Genomic DNA, 26,130 nt, shown 5'->3' on the forward strand with positions numbered 1-26,130 from the left:
AGACTTTATCCTAAGAAGTGATGGCAAGCCACTGGACGGTTCTAGGTCAGGGCTAGGGGGGTGAGATGAGAGCACCTGCCAAGTGTCAGGTTTAGTGTCTTCTTCCTTGTGCCACCTTACAGAGCCCTACCACAGCCCTGAAGGGCAGGGGTAATTAGCCTCCTTTTTAAACACAGTGTCCACGCTGCTACACCACCCAGGTGCCCGGCTGTAAGTGGTGATGTCACCCTGTCGACAAGCAGGCCCCTCCCTCCTCAGTGAGGGCGCAGCACCACACAGCTGCATGCAGTTACCCTGTGTTGTGTCCTTATGTACTGGTTTTCAGGAAGAGATCTTCCGTCCCACTACCCATAACAGCCAGGGCTGGGCCAGGCCAAAACCAGGAGCCAGGAACTTGGTGTGGGTCTCCCTGACTGGTGGCAGGGACCCAGTTACTTGAGCCATGACCAGCCGCCTCCTACAGGGCGCTGACCAGAAGCTGGGTCAGAAGCTGAGGAGCTGGGACTCAAAGCAGGCACTCAGTGTGGGATGCAGGCGCCCCAAGCAGTGACCTAGCCCTTGTGCCCGATGCCCACCCCTGCTTCCTTGCTTTCCCTGCCACACCACGAGTTTCTATAAGAGAGGACTTTATCTCAGGACTTCTCTGTGAGCAAGCCTAGGTCAGGGCAGCAGAGCCGGCATTCAGAGTTAGGAGGGAAGGAGCGGGGGAAGGAAAGAAGGAACAGTGGATGGGGTGGATGGAGGGAGCGGGGAGGTGGATGTGGAACGCACGCATGGGTGGGTGGGAGGAAGGGCAGGTGGCAGCCCCGGGGGAGGAGGGGTAACACGCGGCCCTCGCCCTCCAGCCCTCCCAGTGTGGGACTCTACCTTCTTCCTCCCCTTCCAGGTGTGGTGCTGGGGGGCTGCGGTGACAAATCCATCCGTTTCCGTCCCACGCTGGTCTTCAGGGATCACCACGCTCACCTGTTCCTCAATATATTCAGCGACATCTTGGCAGACTTCAAGTAAAGAAGCCATTTCCACCACACTCGGAGAAAGCCCCGCTCTCAGCAGTTGTCAAATTGATTAGTTTGCCTAATTCATGTTTTCACGTAAAAGTACCAGAAGTGAGCAGATACATGGAAGGGTCATTTGTGGGGAGAGGATGACTTTTGGTGGTTTGGGGTAGAAGGGTTGAGAGGAAGGGGCATGGCTTGGTTTTCCTCCCTGCAGAGCTAATGGTTTGCATTGGGTTAAGCCCAGAAGTTCTGCTTGAGCCCTAGATGTCGTCTTTGGTCCTGGCCATTGTTCTGCCCACCCTGACCAACCCCAGCAACTCTTTGGAAGTCAGTTGAGGGAATCACACTGCTCCTGAGACTGGTGGCCAGGGCTCCCATCTCAAGGATGCTGGCATCCCTCATGCTATGCAAGCGGTCTGCTCTCACGGCATCACCCAGCCCCAGAGCTCCAAGCTCCCCCATGCACGGTTCAGTGAGGGCCTGGAAAAGATCACAGGAAGAAGACAGTAATGGCGCGGGCAGGGGCCGCCCGAGGACTGGGCTAGGGAGTAGGGAGGGGCTCCTGGTCTCCCTACGAGTAGGATCCCTCTTCTCAGTGTACGAGCGACCCCTCTAAACTGTGAATTCTGCCCTTGATGGGGCTTTGCCCAGGGAAGATCTCTGGGCAGCATCCCTGGGGTTCTTACTCAACATCCTCCATTCCCAAACTCTCCCCTGTTGGTCAGCGTCAGCCCGGACCGTACGGGAGGAGGAAGCTGCAGCCTGAGCATCCGCACGACGGACACACTTGAGCCAAGGGGACAGAAGCACAAACCTGTGGCCCAGCAGTGAAAGGCCAGGGTCAGGGTCGGTGGTGGCAGGACCACTTCATCCCATCTCCCAGGGCCTACTGGGGCCTGATTTTGCACCCCTCCCCCCTGGAGGCTCTTTCTCTAGCTTTTGCTCATCCATCTTCCTTCCCTTCTGAGCAGACTGTTGAAGAGCTTGGCTGTTCCATCGAGGGAGCCAAGCCTGGACTTAGGGGAGGCACAGAGCGCCACATGCGGAGAGGTAGCCTGTTGGTTGGTGGCTCGCCCGTACTTGCTTCCTGCAGTCAGGGCTCTTCCTGACCTGATGGAGTGTGCCGACGACCAGGGAGATGGCGCTGGAATGCGCAGCCGGGCTGTGGCCGAGGCTGCGATGTCTCCACTGGAGATGACCCCTTCTGGGAACGCAGTGGACGCCGCTGCTCCCAAAGAAAGCACTTGACAGGCCTACAGCTCTGCGGTGCACGTGTGTGGACCGAGACGGTCTGGCTCGAGTTCTGCCAGAAAGGAAGCCACTCCACCTCTTGGTGCCTTGGTTGACTCTCTTGGAAGCCGGGCTTATCAAGGTTCCTGATGCAGCCCTTCGCTCTCTTAGTTAACTGCTCACCCAAAGATTTGGCTTCCATTCTTCTCAGCCCCAGGCACCCACTGCTTTTTTGTCGAGGAACTAAAGGCACTGACATGCTAGACAGACGCGGGCAGACCTAGTTCACTTTGCATTCCTGATGTCAGTGCGACTTGGCCGTTTAGTGAGTTCTGCCCCGGTTGAGGTCATTTTTGCTGCCAACTCAGTGGAGGAAGTATGCTTCCCTCTCTCTGCAAGGCTTTTCTACGTCAGTCATTCACTCATCAAACTTTCATGAAATACCTGCACCGGCCCTGACTCTGGGCTAAGCACCAGGGATACAAAATGAAATGAAACCTTGCTCGCGAGGGAACAGACTCTTAAGCCAACAGTCAAAGGAGAGCGGCGAGTCCTGGGACAGGCGTGGGTAGGAATGCCAGGAAAGCACAGGGCAGACCTCGATCCACCTAAGGCTCAGAGGAGAGTTCAAGGAGACAGTGTCGTTTGGGCAGCGTTGTGCAGAATTCGCCTAGGAGACAGAGCAAGGAAGGGTGTTGAGGGAGGACAGGAACAGCATGTGCAGAAGGCACAAGGTTCTTGGCCTCACACCTTCACCAGGGAGCCAGACTCACAGCCAATATCCCAAGGTTCAAGGCCTTATTTGACAAACAAGATGCAAACAGAATCAAAGTTCATTTACTGTGTGATGTGTTCTGCTGAGAACTTCAGCACGGGATGCAAACATACAGTACGGTTCTGGGAGTCTGAAGGGTTTTTCAGCCAGGGCACAATCAGAAACTTGGCTCTCCTCGGCTCCAGAATCTCGCTGTCTCCCCACAGGGCCCTGGTGGAGAGAGGAATGAACTCGTGTTATCTGGAAAGCCATATCCAGATGTGTTATTCACTCCTCACCAAGGGAAGTTACTTCTCGTACAGATTTCTAAGCCATTTATCACGAAGTTGACTCAGGGCACGGTCAGTTCCTGAGACATCCTCTTTCGGGCGCGGGGGCCCAGCTGGAAGATTTTCAAGGAAAAGAACTCTCAGCAGAGCTTAAGCAACGGGGAAGAGGTTGGTGCAGACACGGGAGCCCCGTGGACAGGCTGCTGTCTAGGGCAGAGCCCACGCAGGTGTGCTTCTGTGGCTAAAGGTCTGGAGAGGAATCCATCACACATTTGTGCCATAGAGTGTAGTCAATGTCTCTAGCGAGTCTTGTCACTTTTACAGAAAACAAGGTCTGGTGATAGCGAGTCTTAGCACATCCTCATTTTTATTATAAATGGGTGTTTTTTTATAATTCTTACTGATGCTCAGTAACCATGTAAAATTGTGCACAACATTAATGTATCTCTAGATCTCTCTATATCTGTATCTATCAGCTCATGGTAGAAAACCGTAGCTAGGGAGCATTGCAGACTTACACATTCAAAGTGGTCTTGTTTACAGTTTTATGTTGACAGTGACAACAAATGATAATGAAATTAACATGTCACAATGTAACTGATGACCATATGCACAATCCCTTGCATTAAACCTGTTTCCTGTGTTAATCAGTATTCTTAAATTAAAAAAAAAAAGATATTTATAATGGAAGCTTCAGAGTGAATGTGGACTTCTTGGGATGGGAAGTGGTTTTGTTAGATGTCAAGTATTTACTATGTATCATACACCTGTCAGTGACACCTTGGGGGACACTCAACCTGCAGAAGTGTGTCTAGGGCTCAGGATGCCCTGTGAGGCCATTAAGTTCATTAAGGACATTAAGGGGACACAGGGACGGACAAGGCAGGGACCTTACCCTCAGCTCACATTCTAGCGAGATAATGATCATGACTACCCAGGGTCAGCCGCAGGACACAGGAAGACCGGCGCTGTACAGCTGCTCCAAGGCGAGGCCCCTCGTCACCATGTTCTGTATCCGTCCTCCCTCCACCCCAGTGAGGCAGGACCGGGCATTGTTGCTGTCTAGCTGAGTGACTTCGAGCAAGTCATTTCACCTCTCAGCCTGAACCGCAATACAAGGCTGGTGATGGCCACGCTTGCTAACGCGTACCGAGTGCCTCTCTGGACTGTACGCTTTGGTAGGTGCTTTTCATTTACTGGGTCATTTGGTTCTTCCAACAGCCCTGAGAATGGTACCATTGCTGTCTTCACAGATGACGAAGCCAAGGCACAAAGAGAGGTTATGGAAGTGGCCTGAGGTCCCAGCTGGGAGGTGCAGGACTGGGATTCTGGCAGGGAGGAAATCTTGCTTTGGAAGCCATGGCCCTCGCCCCTAGATCCTACTGCCTCTCTGGGCTTCTCCGACTCCCACAGTTGCTGGCAGGATTAAGTGAGACCACGTTCACAGTTGCCTGGCACACAGTAGCTGTTTCATGTACGGTAGCTCCTTTCCACACGGCCTCACATACAGATTCCAACAAACATGCATGCTGTCAGAGGTGAGTTCCCACTTGTAGATGTGAAGTCTACTTCCCGAGTGATTTTATTTTAAAGATTTATTTATTTATCTGAAAAGCAGAGTTACAGAGAGAGAAAGAGAGGTCTTCTATCCACTGGTTCAGTCCCCAGATGGTTCCAACAGCCAGAGGTGACAGATTTGAAGCCAGGAACCAAGAGCTAGCTAGCTAGCTTTCTTCCTTCCTTCCTCCCTGCCTCCCTCCTTCCTTCCTTCCTTGCTTCCCTCCTTCCCTCCCTCCTTCCTTCCTTCCTTCCATGTATTTATTTATTTATTTGAAAGAGTTACACAGAGAAAGAAGGAGAGGCAGAGAGAGAGAGAGAGAGATCCTCCATCTGCTGGTTCACTCCCCAACTGGCCACGACGGCAGGAACCACACCTATCTGAAGCCAGGAGCCGGGAGCTTTTCCAGGTCTCCCACGTAGGTGCAGGGGCCCAAGCACTTGAGCCATCTTCCACTGCTTTCCCAGGCCATAGCGGAGAGCTGGATCGGAAGTGGAGCAGCCAGGACTCGAACTGGTGCCCATATGGGATGCCAGCAGTGCAGGTGGCGGCTTTACCTGCTACACCACAGTGCCAGCCCCTCAAGTGATCCTGAAAGCTATTTCAGCTGTTAAACAGTAAAGCCAATGTTTTGTCCTAGGAGTTGGCACAAACATGGCCAGATGGTATCGACCCTGCCTGATTAATCAGGCAAGATTTTATATTTGAATGTGGCAGGATCAAAACAAGGCCATAAAAGTTAACTCTGCCTGGGGCTCAGAGGGACCCTACTGCTTTCCATTTACACACTCGTGCATCCCGAGGACATAAAGCAGCGACAGAAGGAAAGCTCCTAGCCTAGTTCCTGGGCAGTCTGCCCAGCCTGTACCCACTGGGTTCTGGGGAGTGCATTAAACATGGTTGTTTACTGATGGGCTGGGGGACGGGACAGACACTTGGCCCCACAACAAGGTAAGGCTCATGTCTGGTAACCAGCTACCATGGGGCCACGCGTTCCATGTGCTACACAATCCGATCTGCACACCAGCAGCCTCGCCACCATTCGGAGCAGAGCTCAGCGGGGCTGGCACAGCGACCCTCTGAAAACTGGCAGACTACACACACGGCCCCCGTTCTCTGCATCTCATGATACACACATGATATCTGCATGGTATCTACATGATACATGATACACGGTCACAGCACACAGGTGCGGTGGAGGCAGAGTGCAGGAAAGCCACTTGACAGGGGCCGCACATGGCTGCATCATGGATGCTTTCAGCCACTGTGTGCTTCCCACTGCACTCTCAGTAGGCAAATTCTCAGTATGAGCGTCCCGAGGCCAGAACGAACCTCTGCCTAGAGAGCTGGAGTGCGGGAGGAGGCAGGGATGGAAGAGCAGATTGTGTTTATGACAGCGTTTGCCTTCATTAAAACAAGCAAGATGCCGGCTACAAAACCTTTAAACAGTATTAGGAGGGAGTAAAGTCCGAAGTGGAAGACTTCCACCCCCCCCCCATCCTTCTCACAAGCCCCTCCCTGGGGGGACCTACAAAGCACGATTTTCTTTAAACACCAGATTTGCTTTTGTCGGTGAACACCGCCAAGGCCATCTTTGCCCCCAGCAGCACGTCATCCTTTTTAAGGGCCAAGTGCATTCCACAGCATGGATCCACCAGTGTTTACTGGATTGTGCTGCCTACTGATGGAAATTCAGGTTAGCTTCAGCTTTTTATTTTTTTGCAATTAGAAATATTTCAGTGAACATCCTTATAGGTACGCTTGGGTATTTCTGCTAGATTATTGCTGCAGGCAGAACCTTTATATACTTTCCCTAAGATGCCCAAGTCCTACCAGACTGCCCGGGCTGAGCACAGCCAAGCACTGTTCTGTTCTGTTGTTGATTTGGGTTTTTTTTTTCTATCAGCTCCCAGGCACCACCTGCCCTAACCCATTTCCTGCTGTCTCGTGGAGATTTCAGCTTGTGGGTCAAGGGCTGGGAGGACGCACGGGCTGTGTGTGCCCTCTGCTGGTGCTGCACACCTCTCAGCCAATTCTACACTGGAGACTTGGTGTCAGCCTCCCAGGGAGAACCTGATTTGTGGGCCTGCGCGAGGGGATTCTTAAGCAGCTCTCCTGGGACTGTACACATGGAGCCAGGGCCAACGACCTCACCTTTAGGCAAAACAAATTAGCCCAGGAACACAAAGCCCAAACAAGCAGGTGTCACTCTGGCGTCTCCTGTCCTGGCCATCTCTATCGGAAATGCCCAGCCTGCTTGGTTGTCCAGAGAGATTCTGGGGACCCATCCCAGACACAATGAGGGTACTAGCCCAATCCAGGATATTTGCATGACTTTTTGGTCTTAATGAAGTCAGGGTCAAGTCATTAATCCCTTTAGGGCATTTCACAGGAACAGACTGTATGTGTGGGAAAGGGACTCACGGGAAGTCCCTGAAACAGTTGGGGAGGAGGTCAAAGAGAGAGAGCGAGAGAGTGGGCAGCCACAAGCACTCCATCATTGCGTCTTCTATGTGATGGGACCTACAGTAAAGCTTCTTGGGCACAAATGGTAAAACCCCCATCACTGAAAGCAAGAACCGGAGGAGGGGAGGGGTCGCTGCTCTCCAGACGTCTAGAGAGAAAGCCCTCCAGGCTGAGGACGCAGCCACCACAAAGCCCCGAGGCTGCCGTCCTGGATGGCACTGGCACCAGCAAGGGGGGTGCGGCCCAGGGAGGGGATCCAAGGCTGTGATGCGGTGAGGGGCACAGTGGCAGCGGGCTATCACAAGGACATCAGCTCTCGTGGCAGACTGAAGTGCTTCCTGCACTGAAGGACACTGGTTGCTGTGGAGACAGACTCCGGTAGGCCAAGGACAGAAGCAGTGGACTGCAATAACCCAGAAGAGATGAGGGCAGCGAGGATGCGGACAGGGGAGGGTGGGAAGGGCTCAGGTCCGGGGCAGACTTGCAAAGCTGAGCCATCAGAGGACTGTAAGTCAGTGGGACCGCGGCCACTTACGCTGAACAAAGAGCTGGCACTTTCGAATGGGTTTGAGGCCTGCAGGGCCCCCCAGGCTCTGAGCCACACTCCCAGAATGAACACGTGCCAGGAGGAAGCTCCTGCACACACAGCCCCCGTCCAGCACAGTCACAGACCCACCAGCACCGACGGTGGGGGCCCAGCGTCTCCAAACGTCTGCAGGATACAACCACACTCGGCCTCAGACCTTCTCCTGCCGCTAAGTTAACACCAGTGGCAGTGCAACGAACGAAGCAGAGCTGTCCACTGATGCTCTTTCAGTCACTTCTTTAACTTGAATGAGACTTAAAAGGAGGCAGTGGGCGTTTGGCACGATGCCCGCGCCCCACCCCACAGTGCCTGGGTTCCAGTCGTGGCTCTGCCTCCTTGGCTTAAATGCCACTGGTGCACCTGACACTGTCCCAGACCATGGGACTCTCATTGCTCATGTCACTGTCTATAATTACATTTACTTAACGTCTGCTCTCTCCAAGGCACTTGACTGTAAGCTCCACAAAGGCTAAATTCTTTTCCACTGACCTCTGTGTTGTCTGCTCCAAGCGGAGTCTGGCACAAGGCAGACCCTCGAGAGGCTTGAACGGAATGACTGGTTTGGAAGTTTGCAGGAACACGGAGTCTTGAACTATGTGCTTTATTTGCTTCTCAGAAAGGAATAAATTAACTACCAAAAATCTACCTGTCATGTTGATAATAACACACTCACTTTTCTCAAAATACCATCTTCAGTCCACACAGAGGAAAGATATTGCAATATGTATTTTTATATCTATCCCAATTCTTTATAACAATAGAAAGATAGAAATGGCCTAAATAGTAAAGGTTCAAGGGACCCTGTACTTCCACTCAGTGGAATATTCTGCTTTTCCTGAATGTGTTTAGTGTTTGTAACTGAGATGGCCTTGTGCTGTAACAGGATGTAAAACAGAAGACTTTGGGTATGGTAGAACAACTGTTTTTAAAAACTCTGCACGCACAGTGACTTACTACTTCACAGCCATTGGGACGGCTATAAGCAGAACAATGGAAATAAGCCGTGCTGGAGAGAATGTAGAGAACTCGGGACCCCTGGGGCCGACGGTGTGGCACAGTGGGTTAACTGTGGCACAGTGGGTTAACGCCTCAGCCTGCAGCACCGGAATCCCCTATGGGCGCTGGTTCCAGTGCCGGCTGCTCCGCTTCTGATCCAGCTCCCTGCTAAGCCCCTGGGAAAGCAGCAGAGGACGGCCCGAGTCCTTGGGTCCCTCACCCGGAAGAAGCTCCTGACAGAGCTGGTCGTTGTGGCCATTTGGAGTGTGAACCAGTGAGTGGGAGAGCTTGTCTCTCCTTCTCTCTCTCTGTAACTCTGCCTCTCAAATAAATAATAAATCTTGAAAAAAGGGAAGGGGAGGGGGGAGGGAGGGAGAGAGGAAGGAAGGGAGGGAGGGAGAGGAGAGAACCTCCGGACATTGCAATGGGAATGCAACCCAGCGTAGCCACTGTAAAAAGTCTGGCAGGTCCTCAAATGGTTAAACACAGAATTACCACAGGACCTAGGAATCCCACATCTTGGGATGCACCCAAAGGAACTGAATGCAGGGACTCAGACACTCGACCACTAGTGTTCGTGTTTACAGCAGCCAAAGGTGAAAACAATCCCAATGTCCCCCAGCACCTGAACAGAGACAAAACGTGGCAGGTACACGGAACAATACCATCCAGCTATAAGGAAGAATTACATGCCACTACACGCTACCCACACGTTAATAACATCACACCAAACCAACGAAGCCAGTCACGAAAGGGCACATACTGTGTGATTCCAGGCCATGCCATGTCCAGACAGGCAGATTCTAAGACAGAAGGGGATTAGTGGCTGCCAATGGCTTGGGCACCGGGAGAGCGAGTGCTGCTCTGTGGGTACAGAGGCTCTGGGATGATGAAAAAGTTCTGGAGGTGAACTGTGGGGCTGGTTACACCACACTGCAAATGTACTTACTGTCCCTGAACTGTACACTTAAAATGGTTACAACGATACATTTGTGATGAGTACATGACAATGAAAATAGAGGTGATACAAAATTTATTGACTTATGCATGGCAAAATCACGAAGATCTTTACCCTGCTACAAGCTGCGTGGCAGACACACAAACAGATCACGGGAGGCAACACGCAGAGGTGGAGCGAGGCACACACCCATCCGGCTCTATGATGCAGCAGGATGGCCTGTGGGTGCGGAACATCTCAGCTGGGGCGTCGTGCCTCACTCGGGGTGCAGTCACCGTCCTGGGAGGGTGCAATGCCCCTGCCACCCTTCGTCCCACTCTCTTCTGCTAAGGGGTGCATGGAGAGGCAGAACACAGGGCTCCCGCACGCTGCCTGAAAGCCCCGACCACCACCTCTGAGCAAATGCTTCCCACTCGCCCAGGGCTGCGGCCTTGCATGTTTACTGTGTGTTCTGACATCCATCCCATGAGACAGAAAGAACTTTCCGTTTTACAGATGTGAGAAACCAAGGCTCAGACAGGCTCCGTCAGCTGCCCAGAACAGCGAGCCGAGAGCTGACAGCACCCCAAACCCTGTGCTCCTCCCACATCTGTCTTCCAAATACCCGTGAACTGTCCGGGTGACCGTGCATAGCTTCCTCCAAGGACTGGACCCGAACAGAACCTCTTGGCCATTATCTGCAAGAACAGCACGCGCAAGTGCAGGAAGAATCCGCGCTCGGGCTCCTTCCCATAAACCTGGGTCCGAATTTCTGTCGTCTTCCGAAAAGACAAACTCCCGGGCCTCTGACAGTCTCCAGGTGCCCGATTCCCTCCTTCGGCCTCGTCTACACCCTCAGCCTTCTTGGTTAGTGATCCAAGGGGCCCAGGGCTTCCCAGAGGCCCAGCTGTTCACTTGAGCGAGTCCAGTCTCCCAAACACCTGTGTGAACCGCTCTCTGTCCAGGACGCGCCCGTAGCGCAGAGGGAGGTAGAAGGTCTGCTTCCCGCTGTACTGCTGGATGCGCACGAACACCTCGTGGGGCCGGTCCCTCGTCTCCGTCAGGGGGACCACGTCCGCCACGGGGCAGTACGTGTCCTGTCGCCAGCCCCAGAAGGTGAGGTGAGCCACCCGCAGCACGGTGCCCGACTCGTTCACGTACAGGATGCCCACCAGCCTGCGGAAGAAATGGCTCATCCAGCACAGCATGGCCAGGGCGAAGCCCGCTATGCCACTGACCAGGCACAGCGAGTCGAGCGGCATGAGGCCCTGGGAGTACCAGTAGAAGCCGGGCGGCAGAGCCACCAGCGTCAGGGCAGTCTGTGCCACCTTCAGCCGGGATATGTACCCGAACGCTCTGATGGCATCAAAACGGTAGACCATCTGGAACTTCTCAGTCTCTGTGCCCGGGGCTTTCTCCTCGGAACCGGGAGACCTGCTCCGCACCCACCTCTTGGGATCCTCTCGCCCACCGCAGGACCACAGCCCAGAGAGGGGCTTGCCCCAGGCGGCCGGCCCCCGCCACCTGGGCACAGCTCGGAGCAGGGCAGCCTGGAAGGGAGACAAGAGACCACTTCCTCTCAGAACTCGGCTTCCACCTGCGTGAGTTTGTTAGGCTTTACAGTCGGGCACTCAGAACACACGGAACGAGACAACGGCTTTAACGCCGTACACTCGGCACCACTGTGCACCAGCACCTGCAGCGGCTTGGTCCCGGGATGCACAAGACGCCCAAACTCCAGAAGGCTCACATCCCTTCTGCAAAATGGCACAGTGTTGGTGTGAAACCTTACACACCTACTACGATGGAAACGCTACGTAAACAGTGGTCATGGGGGATTCACTGCCGCGGGAGTAACAAGAGCCCGTACGCGTTCCGCACAGACGCAGCTGTTTCCGGACACGGTCGATCGGCACCTGAGTGAACCCATGGATGGGGAGCGCACGAATAAGGAGCGCCGACTGCTCGGGGAGCACCCTGAGCACCTGCCGCGAGGCTGGGCTAGCACCACTGCTGGCCCACGTGACCCCGCAAGACCCCGCAAGCCGCGGAGGAGCAAGTCGTAACCCACATCGGGGCAATCGCCCCAGGACCCAACAAGCCAGAAACCCCGGATTCCTGCCTGTTTGCCCCAACACTGGCTCCGACCCTCACAAAGCCCATCACCCTCCTCCTTACCATGGCCGGGTTCCCTGGTGCCGGATACAACCTCACCCGCCGCCGGAAACTCTAAGGGCGCATGCTCGGGCTACGCGCGTTGCATGCTGGGAATTGTGGTGTAGCGTCCGTGGCTGACGCCAGCCCCGGGCATTGTGGGAGGCTATGGGAGTCTCTTCCCGACGTGCTCTGCGGCGAAGAGGGCCGAACCCGGAAGTTCCGGGGCGAGATCCGGGTGCCAACGAGTCGTCTCAGGTGTGGACGGAAACGGGGGCCATGGCAGCTCCGGGACCAGCGCTTTGTCTCTTCGACGTGGACGGGACCCTGACCGCCCCGCGGCAGGTAGGCGGCGCGCAGGGGGCTGGCGGCAGCCGGCACGGAGCGCTTTCTGCCCCCAGGCGGGACGAGCGCCCGTCCAGGGTGGGTGCCTGGGTGCAGCTGAGGACCGCCTGCAGGGGCTGCACCTTGGTCTGGGTGCCCTGGAGGCGGGAGACGGACCTGGAACAGCTCGTCAAGATCCCGGGGTGCTCGGAGAGGGAGGACGGGGTCGGGAAACTGGGGTTAGAACGTGCAGCCCGGACTCTGGCCGCGAACCCTGAGCCCGGCGGAGGCCCCCTCACCAGCTGTGTGACCTCTCCGTCCTGTCGCGCGTGGCCTGGACCTTGTAGCGTGATGCTCAAAGCGCAGGTTTCGGGGCCGGCGCTGCGGCTTAGTTACTAAATACCCGTAACCCTGCGGCGCCGGCATCCCATATGGGCGCAGGTTCGAGTCCCGGCTGCTCCACTTCGGATCCAGCTCCCTGCTGATGGCCTGGGAAAGCAGTAGAGGACGGCCCCGGTCCTTGGGCCCCTGCACCCATGTGGGAGACCCGGAAGAAGCTCCTGGCTTCGGATCGGCGCAGCTCCGGCCCTTGCGGCCATTTAGGGAGTGAACCCGTGGGTGGGAGACCTCTCTCTCTGTCTGCAACTCTGCCCTCAAATAAATAATCGTAAAGTAAGAAAGTGTAGATTTCCTAGTCCAGAGGACCTAGTGGAGCCTCAGCTGTGTGACCTTGGGCCAGTTAGCCTCAGCCGGAAGTGGAGACGTGTGATCCGAATGAGGACCAAATGCGATGTGTGTGCCCGCAGTAGGCCTCCCTAAGCGCGGGCCGCCTCCACCCGCCCTGTGCAGCCCCTGCAGGGGTTGGGGTGGTGGGGACGTCCTGGGTCGTTACAGGCAGCCTGGCGAGAGCCTCTGCACCCTTGGGAACGTGCCTCCCGCTCTCAGATCTGGCTGCTGCCGGCGTGAGTACGTTTCAGCTAGGATCAGCCTTGTGGCCAGTCTCTCCCTTGTACAAATTGGTCGCAGGAACACCAGCCGTTGGAGGCAGCAGTCGGCACTCACCTGTGGGTTGTTAAAAGCCACTGCTGGTGGCCGGCGCCACGGCTCACTAGGCTAATCTTCCGCCTGCAGCACCGGCACCCCGGATTCTAGTCCCGGTTGCTCCTCTTCCAGGCCAGCTCTCTGCTGTGGCCCGGGAAGGCAGTGGAGGATGGCCCAAGTGCTTGGGCCCTGCACCCGCGTGGGAGACCAGGAGGAAGTACTGGAAGCACCTGGCTTCGGATCAGCGCAGCACCGTAGCGGCCATTTTGGGGGTTGAACCAACGGAAGGAAGACCTTTCTTTCTCTCTCACTGCCTAACTCTGCCTGTCAAAAAAAAAAAAAAAAAAAAGCCCATGCTGGCCTAGAACTGCAGCCAGCAATTCATTTTTTAAGAAAAGCCATTTAGTAAATGTTTTAGTCTTTGCAGACCATATGGTCTGTAATAACTACTCAGCTTATTGCAAACGCAGCTGTAGACCGTGCAAAAACATGGGGTGGCTGTGGTCCAGTACAGGTTTGTTTTATTACAAAAGCAAACATCTGGGGCAGGTATGTAGCATATGGTTAAAACAGCACTTGGAACTACAGCATCCATGTTGGAGTGCCTGGGTTTGAGTCCTGGCCCCACTCCTGATTACATCTTGGGAGGCAGCAAATCATGACCCTAGTAGTTGGGTCCCTGCCACCCACATGGGAGATACAGATTGAGTTCTCAACTCCTAACTTCAGCCTGGCCCAGCCCCGGCTGTGCAGACTTTTGAAGTTCGCTCTCTCTGTGTCTACTTCTTCTCCCTCTCCCTATATCTCTCAAAGAAATTTTTTTTTTTTTTTTTTTTTTTTTAAGAAAACAACTCAATTTGTCCCATGGGCCATAGTGGCCTAGAGTTTACATTTCCATGTCTTTTTACATGATATTAGGCCCTCTTAACTTTCTTCCCTTTTTCATCTAGGTAAAATAATTATTACTACCATTTTAAACAAAGAAACAGAGACCCCGTAAAGGCCTGACTGCCCCAGTTTCATGCAGTCCTGGGGTCTCAGGGCATTGTCGTTTGTCAGTTCTCGCGAGCTCTTGCAGTGGAAGCTGTCCAGTTGTCCTGTGCCATTCAGGAAGGTGTTTCTCATTCTCAGAACCAATGGGGCTGTACACACACAAAATATAAAAAAGCAAAGAAACCTGGCAACTGAGAATGTATTCCTTTGAAATACCATATTCTTTGCAATGAATGTAAATAATTTTAACAATCAAAAAATAGAATCCATAATTTAAAAGAGAATTGTTTCTTAAGTAAAGAAATAAATAAAAATGCTAGCAGCAGATTTATTGATTATCCAACCTTTCCCTTCCTGATACATGTGCATTCTCATACCTTGAAGAACACGTTGCCATCCATTTTTTTCTTTGTTTCCTTTTTTTTTTTTTTTTAGATTTACCTAGTTGAAAGGCAGTGGGGAGACAGGAGGTTATTGATAGATCTTCCATCTGCTGGCTCACTCTGCAAATGACTGCAGTGGCTGGGCCTGGGACAGACTGAAGCTGGGAGCCAGGAACTCCGAGCAGGGCTCCCATGTGGACCACAGGGGCCCAAGTGCCTGAGACATCTTCTGCCTTCCCAGGCTTATGGCAGCGTGCTGGATCGGCAGAGAGCAGCTGGGAGCTGAATGGTGCTCTGATGTGGGATGCCGCCATAGAGGTGGTGGCTTAACCTGTGCCACAACGCTGGGCCCACACATTGACATCCTGAAGCAAAAGAACGGGTTCTGTCTTCCTGCAGTTGCTGGCACAGGATATGACCTAAACAGTAGACTCTAATTAGCACGCACTCCAGAGATTCGCATGCGTCGGTGTTGTAGCAGCTCGTTGGTGCTCAGTCCTTCCCTTAAAATGCTGTTTCATCTAAAGTTAGTTGGAACTTCGAACAAAAGCCCATAAAAAGAAAGGTGGCACAAACCTAGGTGAATCGTTTTCCAGCTTTCTGTCATCAAAACTTTTTTTTTTTTTTTTTTTTGACAGGCAGAGTAGACAGACAGAAAGGTCTTCCTTTACTGTTGGTTCACCTTCCAATGGCCGCTGCGGCTGGTGCACCGCGCTGATCTGAAGCCAGGAGCCAGGTGTTTCCTCCTGGTCTCCCGTGCGGATGCAGGGCCCAAGGTCTTGGGCCATCCTCCACTGCCCTCCCGGGCCATAGCAGAGAGCTGGACTGGAAGAGGAGCAACTGGGACAGAATCCGGAGCCCCGACCAGGACTAGAACCCGGGGTGCTGGTGCCACAGGTGGAGGATTAGCCTAGTGAGCCGTGGCACTGGCCATCAAAACTTTCGATCTAGAAACAATCTAGAATAGCTGTCTCAGACGTAGATGCCATCTCTCACTGTTCCTGTGTCACTCCGCCTTGCAGGTGAATCGCTCTTTAGAAAAGGGACAGTTCCTGTGCATCAGTCGCAGTACACAACTCCTTGTGACAACAGTGCCCCATACGAGAGTGCCAGTTCAGATTCTGCCTACTCCCGTTTCAGTCCAGCTTCCTGCTAACACATCCTAGAAAGCAGCAGAAGATGGTTCAGGTACTTGGGCCCCTGCCATCCACATGGGAGTCCTGGATAGAGTCTGGACTCCTGGTGTCACCTGGACCAGACCTGAGTGTTGCAGGCATTCGGGGAGTGAATCCGATGAGGAACCAAGAGATGGAAGCTCTCTTCTGCTGAACAGCTTCCTAAGCTGCACTCATCACCGGCCCTTACCCTTACCCTTACCACCTGGGCTGCATCTCTTAAGAACAAAACCTCAGCATCGTTATTATACTTAAGAAAAGTCTGCCAGTTCTCTGATACTTCGTACTGTAGCCCAAGGGTTGATCAACTTTTTTCTGTAAAAGGCCAGATGAAAAAACAGTTGAGGCTTCACTGGCCATGTGGTCTTCACCACAACATCTTGACTGTTGTTGTAGCAGATCAGATGAGACACTGTATATGAGGGGGCTTCCGAAAGTTCATGGAAAGTGGAATTGACATATCCATTTATTTGAGGTTCAAACTTTTAAAATCTGTGCATATGAGGGTCTTCAACATGTTCATGGAAAATGCATATTTTTAAAAAAACTGCATAAGTTTCAAAAAGATCTTTTTAAAAAAATTATTTGAAAATCAGAGTTAGAGGGACAGAGAGATAATACATCTGGTTCACTCCCCCAGATGGCTGCAACAGCTGGGGCTGGGTCAGGCTGAAGCCAGGAGCCAGGAGTTTCCCACAGGTCTCCCACATGGGTGCAGGGGCCCAAACACTTGGGCCATCTTCTAGTACTTCCCTCCACCATTAGCAGGGAGCGAGATCAGAAGTGGAGCAGCTGGGACTTGAACTGGCACCCATGTGGGATGGCGGAGTTGCAGACAACAGCTTTACCCACTATGCCACAGTGTCAATCTGCTAAAAAAGATTTATATCAAAATTATCTTTTAATTCCATTGTTCAAGCTTTTTTGAAGTTTGGAAGTACCCTTGGTCTTGAACAAAGGAGACCATGTCCCCGTGATACTTTTTAATATTTATTTATTTGAAAGGCAGAGTTAGAGAGGAGTCTTCTGTCTGCTGGTTCACTCCCCAAATTGCCATGGCAGGGCCATGGCAGAAGTCAGGAGCCCAGAACTCCATCCAGGTCTCCCATATGGGTACAGAGGCCCAAGCACTTGGGCCATCTGCTGCTGCTTTCACAGGCCATTAGCAGGGAGCTGGATGGGAAGTAGACAGGCTGGCACTCAAACCAGTACCCGTATGGGAAGCTGGCATGCAGACAGTGGCAAGTTTTGAATCTTTTCTGTTTCTATTTTTTTGTTTTGATTTTTTAAAAAATTTATTATTTGGGCCGGCGCCGTGGCTTAACAGGCTAATCCTCCGCCTTGCGGCACCGGCACACCGGGTTCTAGTCCTGGTTGGGGCGCCGGATTCTATCCCGGTTGCCCCTCTTCCAGGCCAGCTCTCTGCTATGGCAGTGGAGGATGGCCCAAGTGCTTGGGCCCTGCACCCACATGGGAGACCAGGAGAAGCACCTGGCTCCTGGCTTCGGATCAGCGCGATGCGCCGGCCGCAGCGGCCATTGGAGGGTGAACCAACGGCAAAAAGGAAGACCTTTCTCTCTGTCTCTTTCTCTCTCACTGTCCACTCTGCCTATCAAAAAAAATTTTTTTTATTATTTGAAAGAGTTACACAGAGAGAGGAGAGGCAGAGAGAGAGAGAGGTCTTCCATCCGCTGGTTCACTCCCCAATTGGTCGCAACTGCTGGAGCTGCGCCAATCTGAAGCCAGGAGCTTCTAGGTCTCCCATGTGGGTGCAGGGGCCCAAGGACTTGGGCCATCTTCTGCTGCTTTCCCAGGCCATAGCACAGAGCTGGATTGGAAGAGGAGCAGCCAGGGCTTGAACTGGTGCCCATATGGGATGCCGGCGCTTCAGGCCAGGGCGTTAACCCGCTGCCTCACAGTGCCGGCCCCTGATTTTTGTTTTTATTCTTGGAGTGGTTTATAGAGGAGTCCGTGTAATCATCAATCCTTGGGTTATTAGGGAACATGAGTTTGGCCGTGCAGTTACTCTGCTATAAAGATCTTCACCCAGTGGCGTATAGTTTAGAAGCTCTGCTGTGGTTATAGCATCTGGGTCTTATTTCCTGTCAAAAATATTTGCTGCCACTGGAAGCCCAAAAGGTGCCTTCTATGACTCGGTCGTATTGCAGAACGTGCCATTGTGGCTGACAATAGCAACAGCTCGTCAGTGTGCATGAGGGCTGATGTGTGGGTTGCACCTGTGGGTGTCAGTTAGCGATGGTGGTGTGGGAGCTGCTGTTAGAACCGTATTGTTAATATTTTGTGATCAGAGGAGACTTTCCACTTCTCCCATTCTGATGTCAGGTCTGAGCAAACCAACTGGGGAGTTTGGAGCTGATTTTCAGTTTTATGGAGTCAGGCCACAAGTGTAGTCCAAGATTTTGCTGCTTTGTTAATCATTTGCATTTACATTTTTTAAAATATAATTTTTAAATGATATAAAATTTTTTAAAAATTAAGAAAAATATATATTGAACTCCAGAAGTTTGTATAGTGAGGTTGAAATAAATGTTTTCGGTATTAAAAAAAAAAATTTCTGGCCGGCGCCACGGCTCAATAGGCTAATCCTCCACCTAGCGGCGCCGGCATACCGGGTTCTAGTTCCGGTCGGGGCACCGGATTCTGTCCTGGTTGCCCCTCTTCCAGGCCAGCTCTTTGCTGTGGCCAGGGAGTGCAGTGGAGGATGGCCCAAGTGCTTGGGCCCTGCACCCCATGAGAGACCAGGATAAGCACCTGGCTCCTGCCATCGGATCAGCACAGTGCGCCGGCCGCGGCGGTCATTGGAGGGTGAACCAACGGCAAAGGAAGATCTTTCTCTCTGTCTCTCTCTCTCTCTCACTGTCCACTCTGCCTGTCAAAAAAAATTTTTTTTCTAAGAACTTTGCTGTAAAGATACTCAATGTCGGGGCCAGCGCTGTGGCGCAGTGGGTTAGCTCCCCAGCCTCGAGTGTCGGCATCCCATATGGGCGCCGGTTTGAGACCCAGCTGCTCTACTTCCTGTCCAGCTCTCTGCTATGGCCCAGGAAAGCAGTAGAAGATGGCCCAAGTCCTTGGACCCCTGCACCCACATGGGAGACCGGGAAGAAGCTCCTGGCTTCGGAACAGCATAGCTCCAGCCGTTGTGGCTATCTGGAGAATGAACCATTGGATGGAAGACCTCTCCCTCTCCCTCTCCCTTTTCCTCTCCCTCTCCCTCTCCTCTCTGTGCAACTCTTTCAAATAAATAAATAAATCTTTTTTTAAAAAAAAGATACTCAATGTGCACAATTAAGGTTACTAAAAGTTACAAATTTTTTTTAAAGATTTATTTATTTGAAAGTCAAAGTTACACAGGGAGAGGAGAGGCAGAGAAAGAGAGGTCCTCCATCCAATGGTTCACTCCCCAGATGGCCGCAATGGCCAGAGCTGCACCAATCCGAAGCCAGGAGCCAGGAGCTTCTTCTCGGTCTCTAGGCAGGTGCAGGGGCCCAAGGGCTTGGGCCATCTTCCACTGCTTTCCCAGGCCATAGCAGAGAGCTGGACTGGAAGTGGAACAGCCGGGACTAGAAGCAGTGCCCATATGGGATGCCAGCGCTTCAGGCCAGGGTGTTAACCCGCTGCACCAAGCACAGACCCCTATAAATTTTTTTTTTAAGATTTATTTATTTATTTGAGAAGCAGAGTTATAGAAAAACAGAGAGGTCTTCCATCTGCTGTTTCACTCCCCAAGTGGCTGCAAAGACAGGAGCTGGGCCAATCCGAAGCCAAGAGTCAGAAGCTTCCGGGTCTCCAACACAGGTGCAGGAGCCCAAGCACTTGGACCACCTTCCACTGCTTTCCCAAGCCACTAGCAGGGAGCTGGATTGGAAGTGGAGCAGCTGGGACTTGAACTGGTGCTAATACAGGATGCTGGCACTACAGGTGGAGGGTTAACCTACTACGCCACAGCACTGGCCCCAGTAATCAATTATTAAGACTTTAACAATTCACAGGGGGCCAGCATTGTGGTACATTGGGTTAAGTTGCCACTTGATACACCAGCGCCTCTTACAGATGCAAGTCCCAGCTAGTCTGCTAATCCATCTCCTTGCTGATGTGGGCGACCTGGATGGAATGCCTGGCTGAGCTCTGGCTGCTGTGCCATTTGGGAAGTGAACAGCAGATGGAAGATTCTCTCTCTGTGTAGCTCTTTCAAATAAATAAAAAAGTCTTTTTAAAATAAAATTTCACTGTGATCTGTCTTAATATAGTGATAGCTTTTCATCTCAGTTTATAATTTCTTTTAAATTATTATATAGTTTGTAATCTAACTAGCATACAATAATAACATTAAGACCACTATTTATAGATAGGATCTTTTTAAAAATCCAGTTATCTTTTCTGCTTTTTGATTTTTGTTTTTGTATAATTATAAAAAACACTTCTGAACTTCTTTGTTATTAACATAATAGTTTGTTCTAAAATTAACCTAAATCCATAATTGGAATATACTATAGCATTTCAAAGGAATGAGCCAGGGCTGTGTGGGCATGGAAAGCTCACCACAAGTGTTGAAAAAGTCAGTCACTGTGCTGGGTTTAGGAATCCTGAGTCTCCAGAAGGCGTGGAGATGGATGACCAGCCAAGGCAGGGAAGGCTTACTTTCGGAAGGACAGTGTGGTGCGTCTGAAGTAAGCGCTCAGCCCACCTGGGCGGTGGGCAGGGTCCTGGAACGCTCCTTGTCCGGAGGGGCTTGTGTGGGTAACTCTTACCTGAGATGGGGGCAGTCCGGACATGCAGAAAACCCCTCTGGGAATTGTTGACTGCAGCCCCTCTGGCGGTTTGGAATGTCCCAAGTGGGGCGCTTGGAAAGTTAATGGTGGTACAGCTGAATAACAGGCAATAAAAGTTCCACCAAGCTTAGGGCTCTCTGTTTGTGCCTAATTTCACCTGGTTTGGCATTAACTATTTGCCCCCACTGGCCTAACGGGTCCTGGCGCATTGCACAGGACATAGAATGATTTCATATATATTTCATGACCTTTTTTTTTTTAAAGATTTATTTATTTATTTGAAAGAGTTAAATTTGGTAAAAATAAGGAAAACTTGAGTTTATTCTGGTAAAAACATAATGCCCCCAAGTTACAACCAAAATTTTTTAACTTAGCTACATATCTAGTAAAGAATCTTGATGTGTGATAATAAGGTTTGCATTATTCTTGTAATCCTGTATTTTGTGGCTCATAACTGTTGTATTTTCCTTCTTTGAATGCAGAAAATTACCAAAGAAATGGATGACTTTCTACAAAAGTTGAGACAGAAGATCAAAATCGGCGTGGTCGGCGGGTCAGACTTCGAGAAAGTGCAGGAGCAGCTGGGAACTGATGGTAAGCGATGCATTTACAGTTGTATTTCGGTCCAAGACTGCCAGCTTAGGAGGCTCTTGGCTCCTGTAGCCGAGGGTCGCAGGCAGCGCCCTGCCCCAAGTCCCTGTATGCCAGAGTTTCTGCATCCTTGTTTGGGGAAATAATGTCTTCGCATTTCTTTTTCCTTGGCTTTTAATCATATAAATGAATTTCTGGAGTTGCTGACTGAGTACTGGGGGCCGAGACACATGGGTAGACTCCCCTAGCAAGGTGTCCATGTCTGTGCACACGGTGATCCTCTGTGTGGCCCCGTTTCCTGACTGTCCCTTCACTCAGGCGTCAGCTGCCTCTCTGGTTCCCCTAATGCAGTGTTTCCCAGAGCCCCTAACCACGAGAGGCACCAGGCTGCCCCGACACTGACTGAGCATCCCCAGAAAACTGCAGGGGAGTCTGCAGGCCCCTTCACTGGGGAGGCTGCGCAGCAGTTCTGCAGCACCTGGGGTGCTCAGTGTAAGCCCTGCCGATGTAGCACTGTGTGGTCACTGCAAACTCTGGTTCTGTTTGTCTTGAAGATCAACACCTTCGGCAGGCATCTCTGAAGCCCGAGGCCTAAGCCCCCGGCCTGGCCTCGGGGGTGCCTGGCTGTAAGAGGCAGTGGGTGGACAGATGGGTGCAGTCATCAGTCTTTCAACTCCCATTGTCCCTAGACACCTCACCTCGTGGCACCAGCTTCCCTAGGGCAAAGTTCTCAACCCTGGGGCTGTTGACAGTTGGGGCCAGATAATTCTGTTTCTGGTGGCCAGCCTGTGCATTGTAGGACATTTAGCAACATCCCTGTTCTGTACCCACTAGATGCCAGCAGAGTACACACACACACACAGTCGTGAACCCAAAAATGTCTCCAGACATTTACAGATGTTCTCTAGGGGTAAAGTCACCCGAGCCGAGAACTGTTCCAGATGTAATATATTACAGTTATACTGGGTCATGATTACTGGAGAAGTAACCGCCGCAGTCCCTCTACAACTCTCTGTCCCACTTGAGCTTAATTTTCCTTTTAGACGATCTGTTTAGAAATGCTGAAAGCAGCACAATGGAGCACATTAAGCCCCAGAAACCCAATTACCTGGACATAATTGCCCTTTCTCCCCTGCTGGTATATGTAACCACATCCTCAGTGTGGTTTTGTGTCAGCATAGGGGAGTGAGTGTACGTTTGTAGAGTGTGGTAACAAGAAAATCACACATTCCCCCGCTGAAGGCCTGCATGTGTCAGAATCACCTGGGAAACGTACTAACACTTAGGTGTGGGGGCCCCACCACCACACAGTAACGCAGGCCAGGGCACAGGCCTTGGGAGCTGTCATGGACTGAAGGCAGGGCAGGAAATGAACCACCCCAGCCATCACCAAGCCTGCAGCCCAGTCATCTTCAAATCTGTAGCCGAAGGGCCTTTATCATTTATAGAAGGAGCTTTTTCCTTTTTCCCACTCCCAGTCTATTACAACAAGATAGTCTTGTATAGTCCTTATTGGAGTAGCTTTTTGGATGCTAAGCAGTAATCAAGAAATAAACATAGGTGTTGATTCATTGCATTCTAAAAAATATTTGTGGTTTTGTTTTGTTTTGTTTTGTTTTTGTAGTGATTGAAAAATATGATTACGTGTTTCCAGAAAATGGCTTGGTAGCATACAAAGACGGGAAACTCTTGTCTAAACAGGTGGGTTCCTGAGTGTCTGAACTGCTTTCTGAAAGGTCTTTGATACCAAATTGGTAACCACATTTTCATAATTTTTTTTAATATATATATATTTTTTTTTGACAGGCAGAGTTAGACAGTGAGAGAGACAGACAGAAAGGTCTTCCTTCCGTTGGTTCACCCCCCAAATGGCCGCTATGGCCAGCGTGCTGCACTGATCTGAAGCCAGGAGCCAGGTGCTTCTCCTGGTCTCCCATGCGGGTGCAGGGCCCAAGCACTTGGGCCATCCTCCACTGCACTCCCGGGCCACAGCAGAGAGCTGGCCTGGAAGAGGAATAACCGGGACAGAATCCAGCGCCCCAACTGGGACTAGAACCTGGGATGCCGGCGCCACAGGCAGAGGATCAGCCTAGTGAGCCGCAGTGCCGGGTCCATAATTATTTCTTAAGGGTACTTAATTCTAATATTCTGTTACAGCAGCAACGAGGGTAGGCTGCCTCACAGAGTGGATTTCCAAGAGGGACGTGTGGCTTTTGTTAGCAGTGAGGGCCTACCCTCAGACATACAAGAAAGCCGAAGCGGAACAAGCGTGCATTCTGTCAGCATCTGTGGATGTTTTAATTGAACAGAAGCAGCAGCAGTAAACTCTTTGGGGTCTTTCAGGAAGTGTTTGAAACCTAATGAATACAAAAATCTTGAGTAATGAAGCATAAAAAGCTTTTGACTAGAGCTTTTCTGGTGTGCAGAATGTTTTCAACCGGAGAAAAATGGAAAAGCATTGAAAAGGCAGTGGGGCGCGGCACCGTCGCCGCTGCGTCCACGTGGTGACATTCCTGCAGTGCTGGCTGACGGCCTGAGCTTGCTGTGGCGCTCTCCTGCTACCCCAAGTAACTGCAGTGTTTTCTTTACCTAGAGTATTCAAGGCCACCTCGGGGAGGCGCTGATCCAGGATTTAATCAACTACTGCCTGAGCTACATCGCAAAAATTAAACTCCCAAAGAAGAGGTGGGTTTCCTTTTAGCAAAGAGGCCTCACTGGGAGTGGAGTGATAGCCTTTGATGGGTTAGTGCTCATGGAAGTCTGAAGCCCAGCACTTAGTAAGGATTAAGTGGAAAAGTCACTTCCGGGCCTTTTGGTAAGATCAAGTGTAGGAATAGCTGGAAATGGTCTGTAGAGCCGACAGTATGAGTATATGAACTGGTGTGTCCACATGGTGGAAATGTGTACAGCCACTGCAACCTGTGCTTTCCAAAGCTGTCGGGGAGAGGACACGACTGAAGCAGCATGTAAAAGCAGCGTGTGTCCCTTACCGCAGTGCCGAGTGCTGGCTTCCCGTTCCAGTGTCTGCTCACGTACTCCCTGGTAGGCAGTAAGTGGTAGCTCGGGTAGCTTGGTCCCTCCACCTGTGTGGGAGACTGTCCCAGGTCACTGAGGGCATTCAGAGAGTGAGCTAGCAAACAGAAGATACGATACCTCCCTCTCTTTCTGTGCCAGATATATATACATTTATTTAAAATAAAAAAGCAACAGAAAACCCAGTTAGTAAGTCTTGAGCTGGAGGCCTCTGGAACAGATCCCGCAGAAAGCCAAATCTGGTGGTGCACAGTGCTGAGGAGAATCCACATTAATTGCCATCATTGAAGAGTCTGATTCATATTGTTTTGAAACATCTGAGTTTATGGCTTGTGTGGGCCAATCAGAGCCGAATACCTGCCATTCTGGGCACTCATTGCCATGGGGCAGCCGTTGCTGCACGGCAGCCTCTGCCTTACCCCATCCCACATGCCTGCATTTGTTCCAGTCTTTCACAGCCAGTTCTCCCTTTCCTTTTTTTTTTTTTTTTTTTTTTTCTTTATACGATTTATTTATTTATTTGAAAGTCACAGAGAGAGAAGGAGAGGCAGAGAGAGAGAAGTCTTTCATCTGCTGGTTCACTCCCCAGTTGGCCACAACGGCTGGAGCCGCACCAACCCAGTGCTAGGGACCAAGAGCTTCTTCCAGGTCTCCCATGTGGGTGCAGGGGCCCAAGACCTGGGCCATCTTCTACTGCTTTCCCAGTCCATAGCGGAGAGCTGGATCAGAAGTGGAGCAGCCGGGACTCGAACCAACCGCCATATGGGATGCCGGCACTGCGGGCAGTGGCTTTACCCCCTACAGCACAGCGCTGGCCCCTCTCCCATTTTCCCATTTTCTGACCTCTGTAGGCATTTGATTTGGGAACCTTTCTCCTGCTCTGGATGGCTACCATCATCAAATTCTATTTTAAAAATAATAGCATACATTAAAAAAAACAAACCAGGATACAGACCTGTATGCCAGCAGTGACTTTCTTGGTGGAGAGATCACAGCTGATTTCCTTGAAATGCTTCTCTCTTCCCACTTTGCAGCATTTATTCTGTACCGCTTTCCAATTGACAGTTGAATTTCAGGGCTGCGTCAGCCCAGCAGAACCCTAACAGCAGGGCCTCTGCTTGGCTCTCCAGCCAGAGCGCAGGAGCCTCCTTTGTCCTCAGGAGGGAGTGTGCATGACGTGACTGGGCAATGAGCATGTGGGGGCCTTCACCTTGTTCTTTCTATCTGTGCTCGACATTCTCCACAGTGAAGGTAAAATGTACATACATCCCAGCTCAGCTCTGCCTTGTCTTGGGGTTAAGCATCAAGTGAGAATAAAAAAACGTTCAAAGGGCGAGGCTCAGTCCTGTGCCCAGGGAGCTTGTCCTCCAGTGAGGGAGACACAGGGCGGAGCTGCCGTCCAGAGTAGTACAGATGCCTGGTGAGTGCAGGAAGTGGCCCGGAGGCCGCCGTGAGCAGCATTTGTCCGCAGTTGGTGTCAGTGCTGCCTGTGTGCCGTGGGGGTTGGGCTGGTGCAGTCAGAATTCACGTCTTCAGGGAAGAATGGGATGCCTGACAAGCTGCCTCATCCTTGTTTTTTCTTTTTTTTTAATATTTATTTATTTATTTGGAAGTCAGAGTTACACAGAGAGAGGAGAGGCAGAGAGAGGGGTCTTCCATCCGATGGTTCACTCCCCAGATGGCTGCAACAGCCAGAGCTGTGCAGATCCGAAGCCAGGAGCCTCTTCGGGTCTCCCATGCAGGTGCAGGGGCCCAAGTCCTTGGGCCATCCTGTACTGATTTCCCAGGCCACAGCAGAGAGCTGGGTCAGAAGAGGAGCAGCCGGGACTAG

General features: G+C 51.7%; 3 protein-coding genes across 6 annotated transcripts in view; 2 read left to right on the forward strand and 1 right to left on the reverse strand.

Moving 5' to 3' along the window:
- ABAT (4-aminobutyrate aminotransferase) overlaps positions 1-3,962 on the forward strand; it is a 98,720-nt gene extending 94,758 nt beyond the window's left edge. For all 3 annotated transcript variants that reach the window (XM_062179651.1, XM_062179653.1, XM_062179654.1), the window contains exon 16: positions 887-3,962. In XM_062179651.1, coding sequence (XP_062035635.1) covers positions 887-1,008 — 122 coding nt within the window. In that variant the 3' untranslated portion in view covers positions 1,009-3,962. The remainder of the gene's footprint in view (positions 1-886) is intronic.
- Positions 3,963-9,894: 5,932 nt separating this feature from the next.
- Positions 9,895-12,053, reverse strand: TMEM186 (transmembrane protein 186). Its single transcript, XM_062179806.1, has 2 exons — positions 11,994-12,053; positions 9,895-11,365 (listed from the first exon to the last, which is right to left on the reverse strand). The coding sequence occupies exons 1-2, from the start codon at positions 11,994-11,996 to the stop codon at positions 10,727-10,729; spliced, it is 642 nt and encodes a 213-aa protein (XP_062035790.1). The 5' UTR covers positions 11,997-12,053; the 3' UTR covers positions 9,895-10,726.
- Positions 12,054-12,168: 115 nt separating this feature from the next.
- The window catches only part of PMM2 (phosphomannomutase 2), a 30,190-nt gene continuing 16,228 nt past the window's right edge, over positions 12,169-26,130 (forward strand). For both annotated transcript variants that reach the window (XM_062180176.1, XM_062180177.1), the window contains exons 1-4: positions 12,169-12,314; positions 21,158-21,269; positions 22,891-22,967; positions 23,860-23,951. In XM_062180176.1, coding sequence (XP_062036160.1) covers positions 12,249-12,314; positions 21,158-21,269; positions 22,891-22,967; positions 23,860-23,951 — 347 coding nt within the window. In that variant the 5' untranslated portion in view covers positions 12,169-12,248. The remainder of the gene's footprint in view (positions 12,315-21,157; positions 21,270-22,890; positions 22,968-23,859; positions 23,952-26,130) is intronic.

This window comes from Lepus europaeus, chromosome 21 (genome assembly GCF_033115175.1).
Source record: "Lepus europaeus isolate LE1 chromosome 21, mLepTim1.pri, whole genome shotgun sequence".
NCBI lineage: Eukaryota > Metazoa > Chordata > Mammalia > Lagomorpha > Leporidae > Lepus > Lepus europaeus.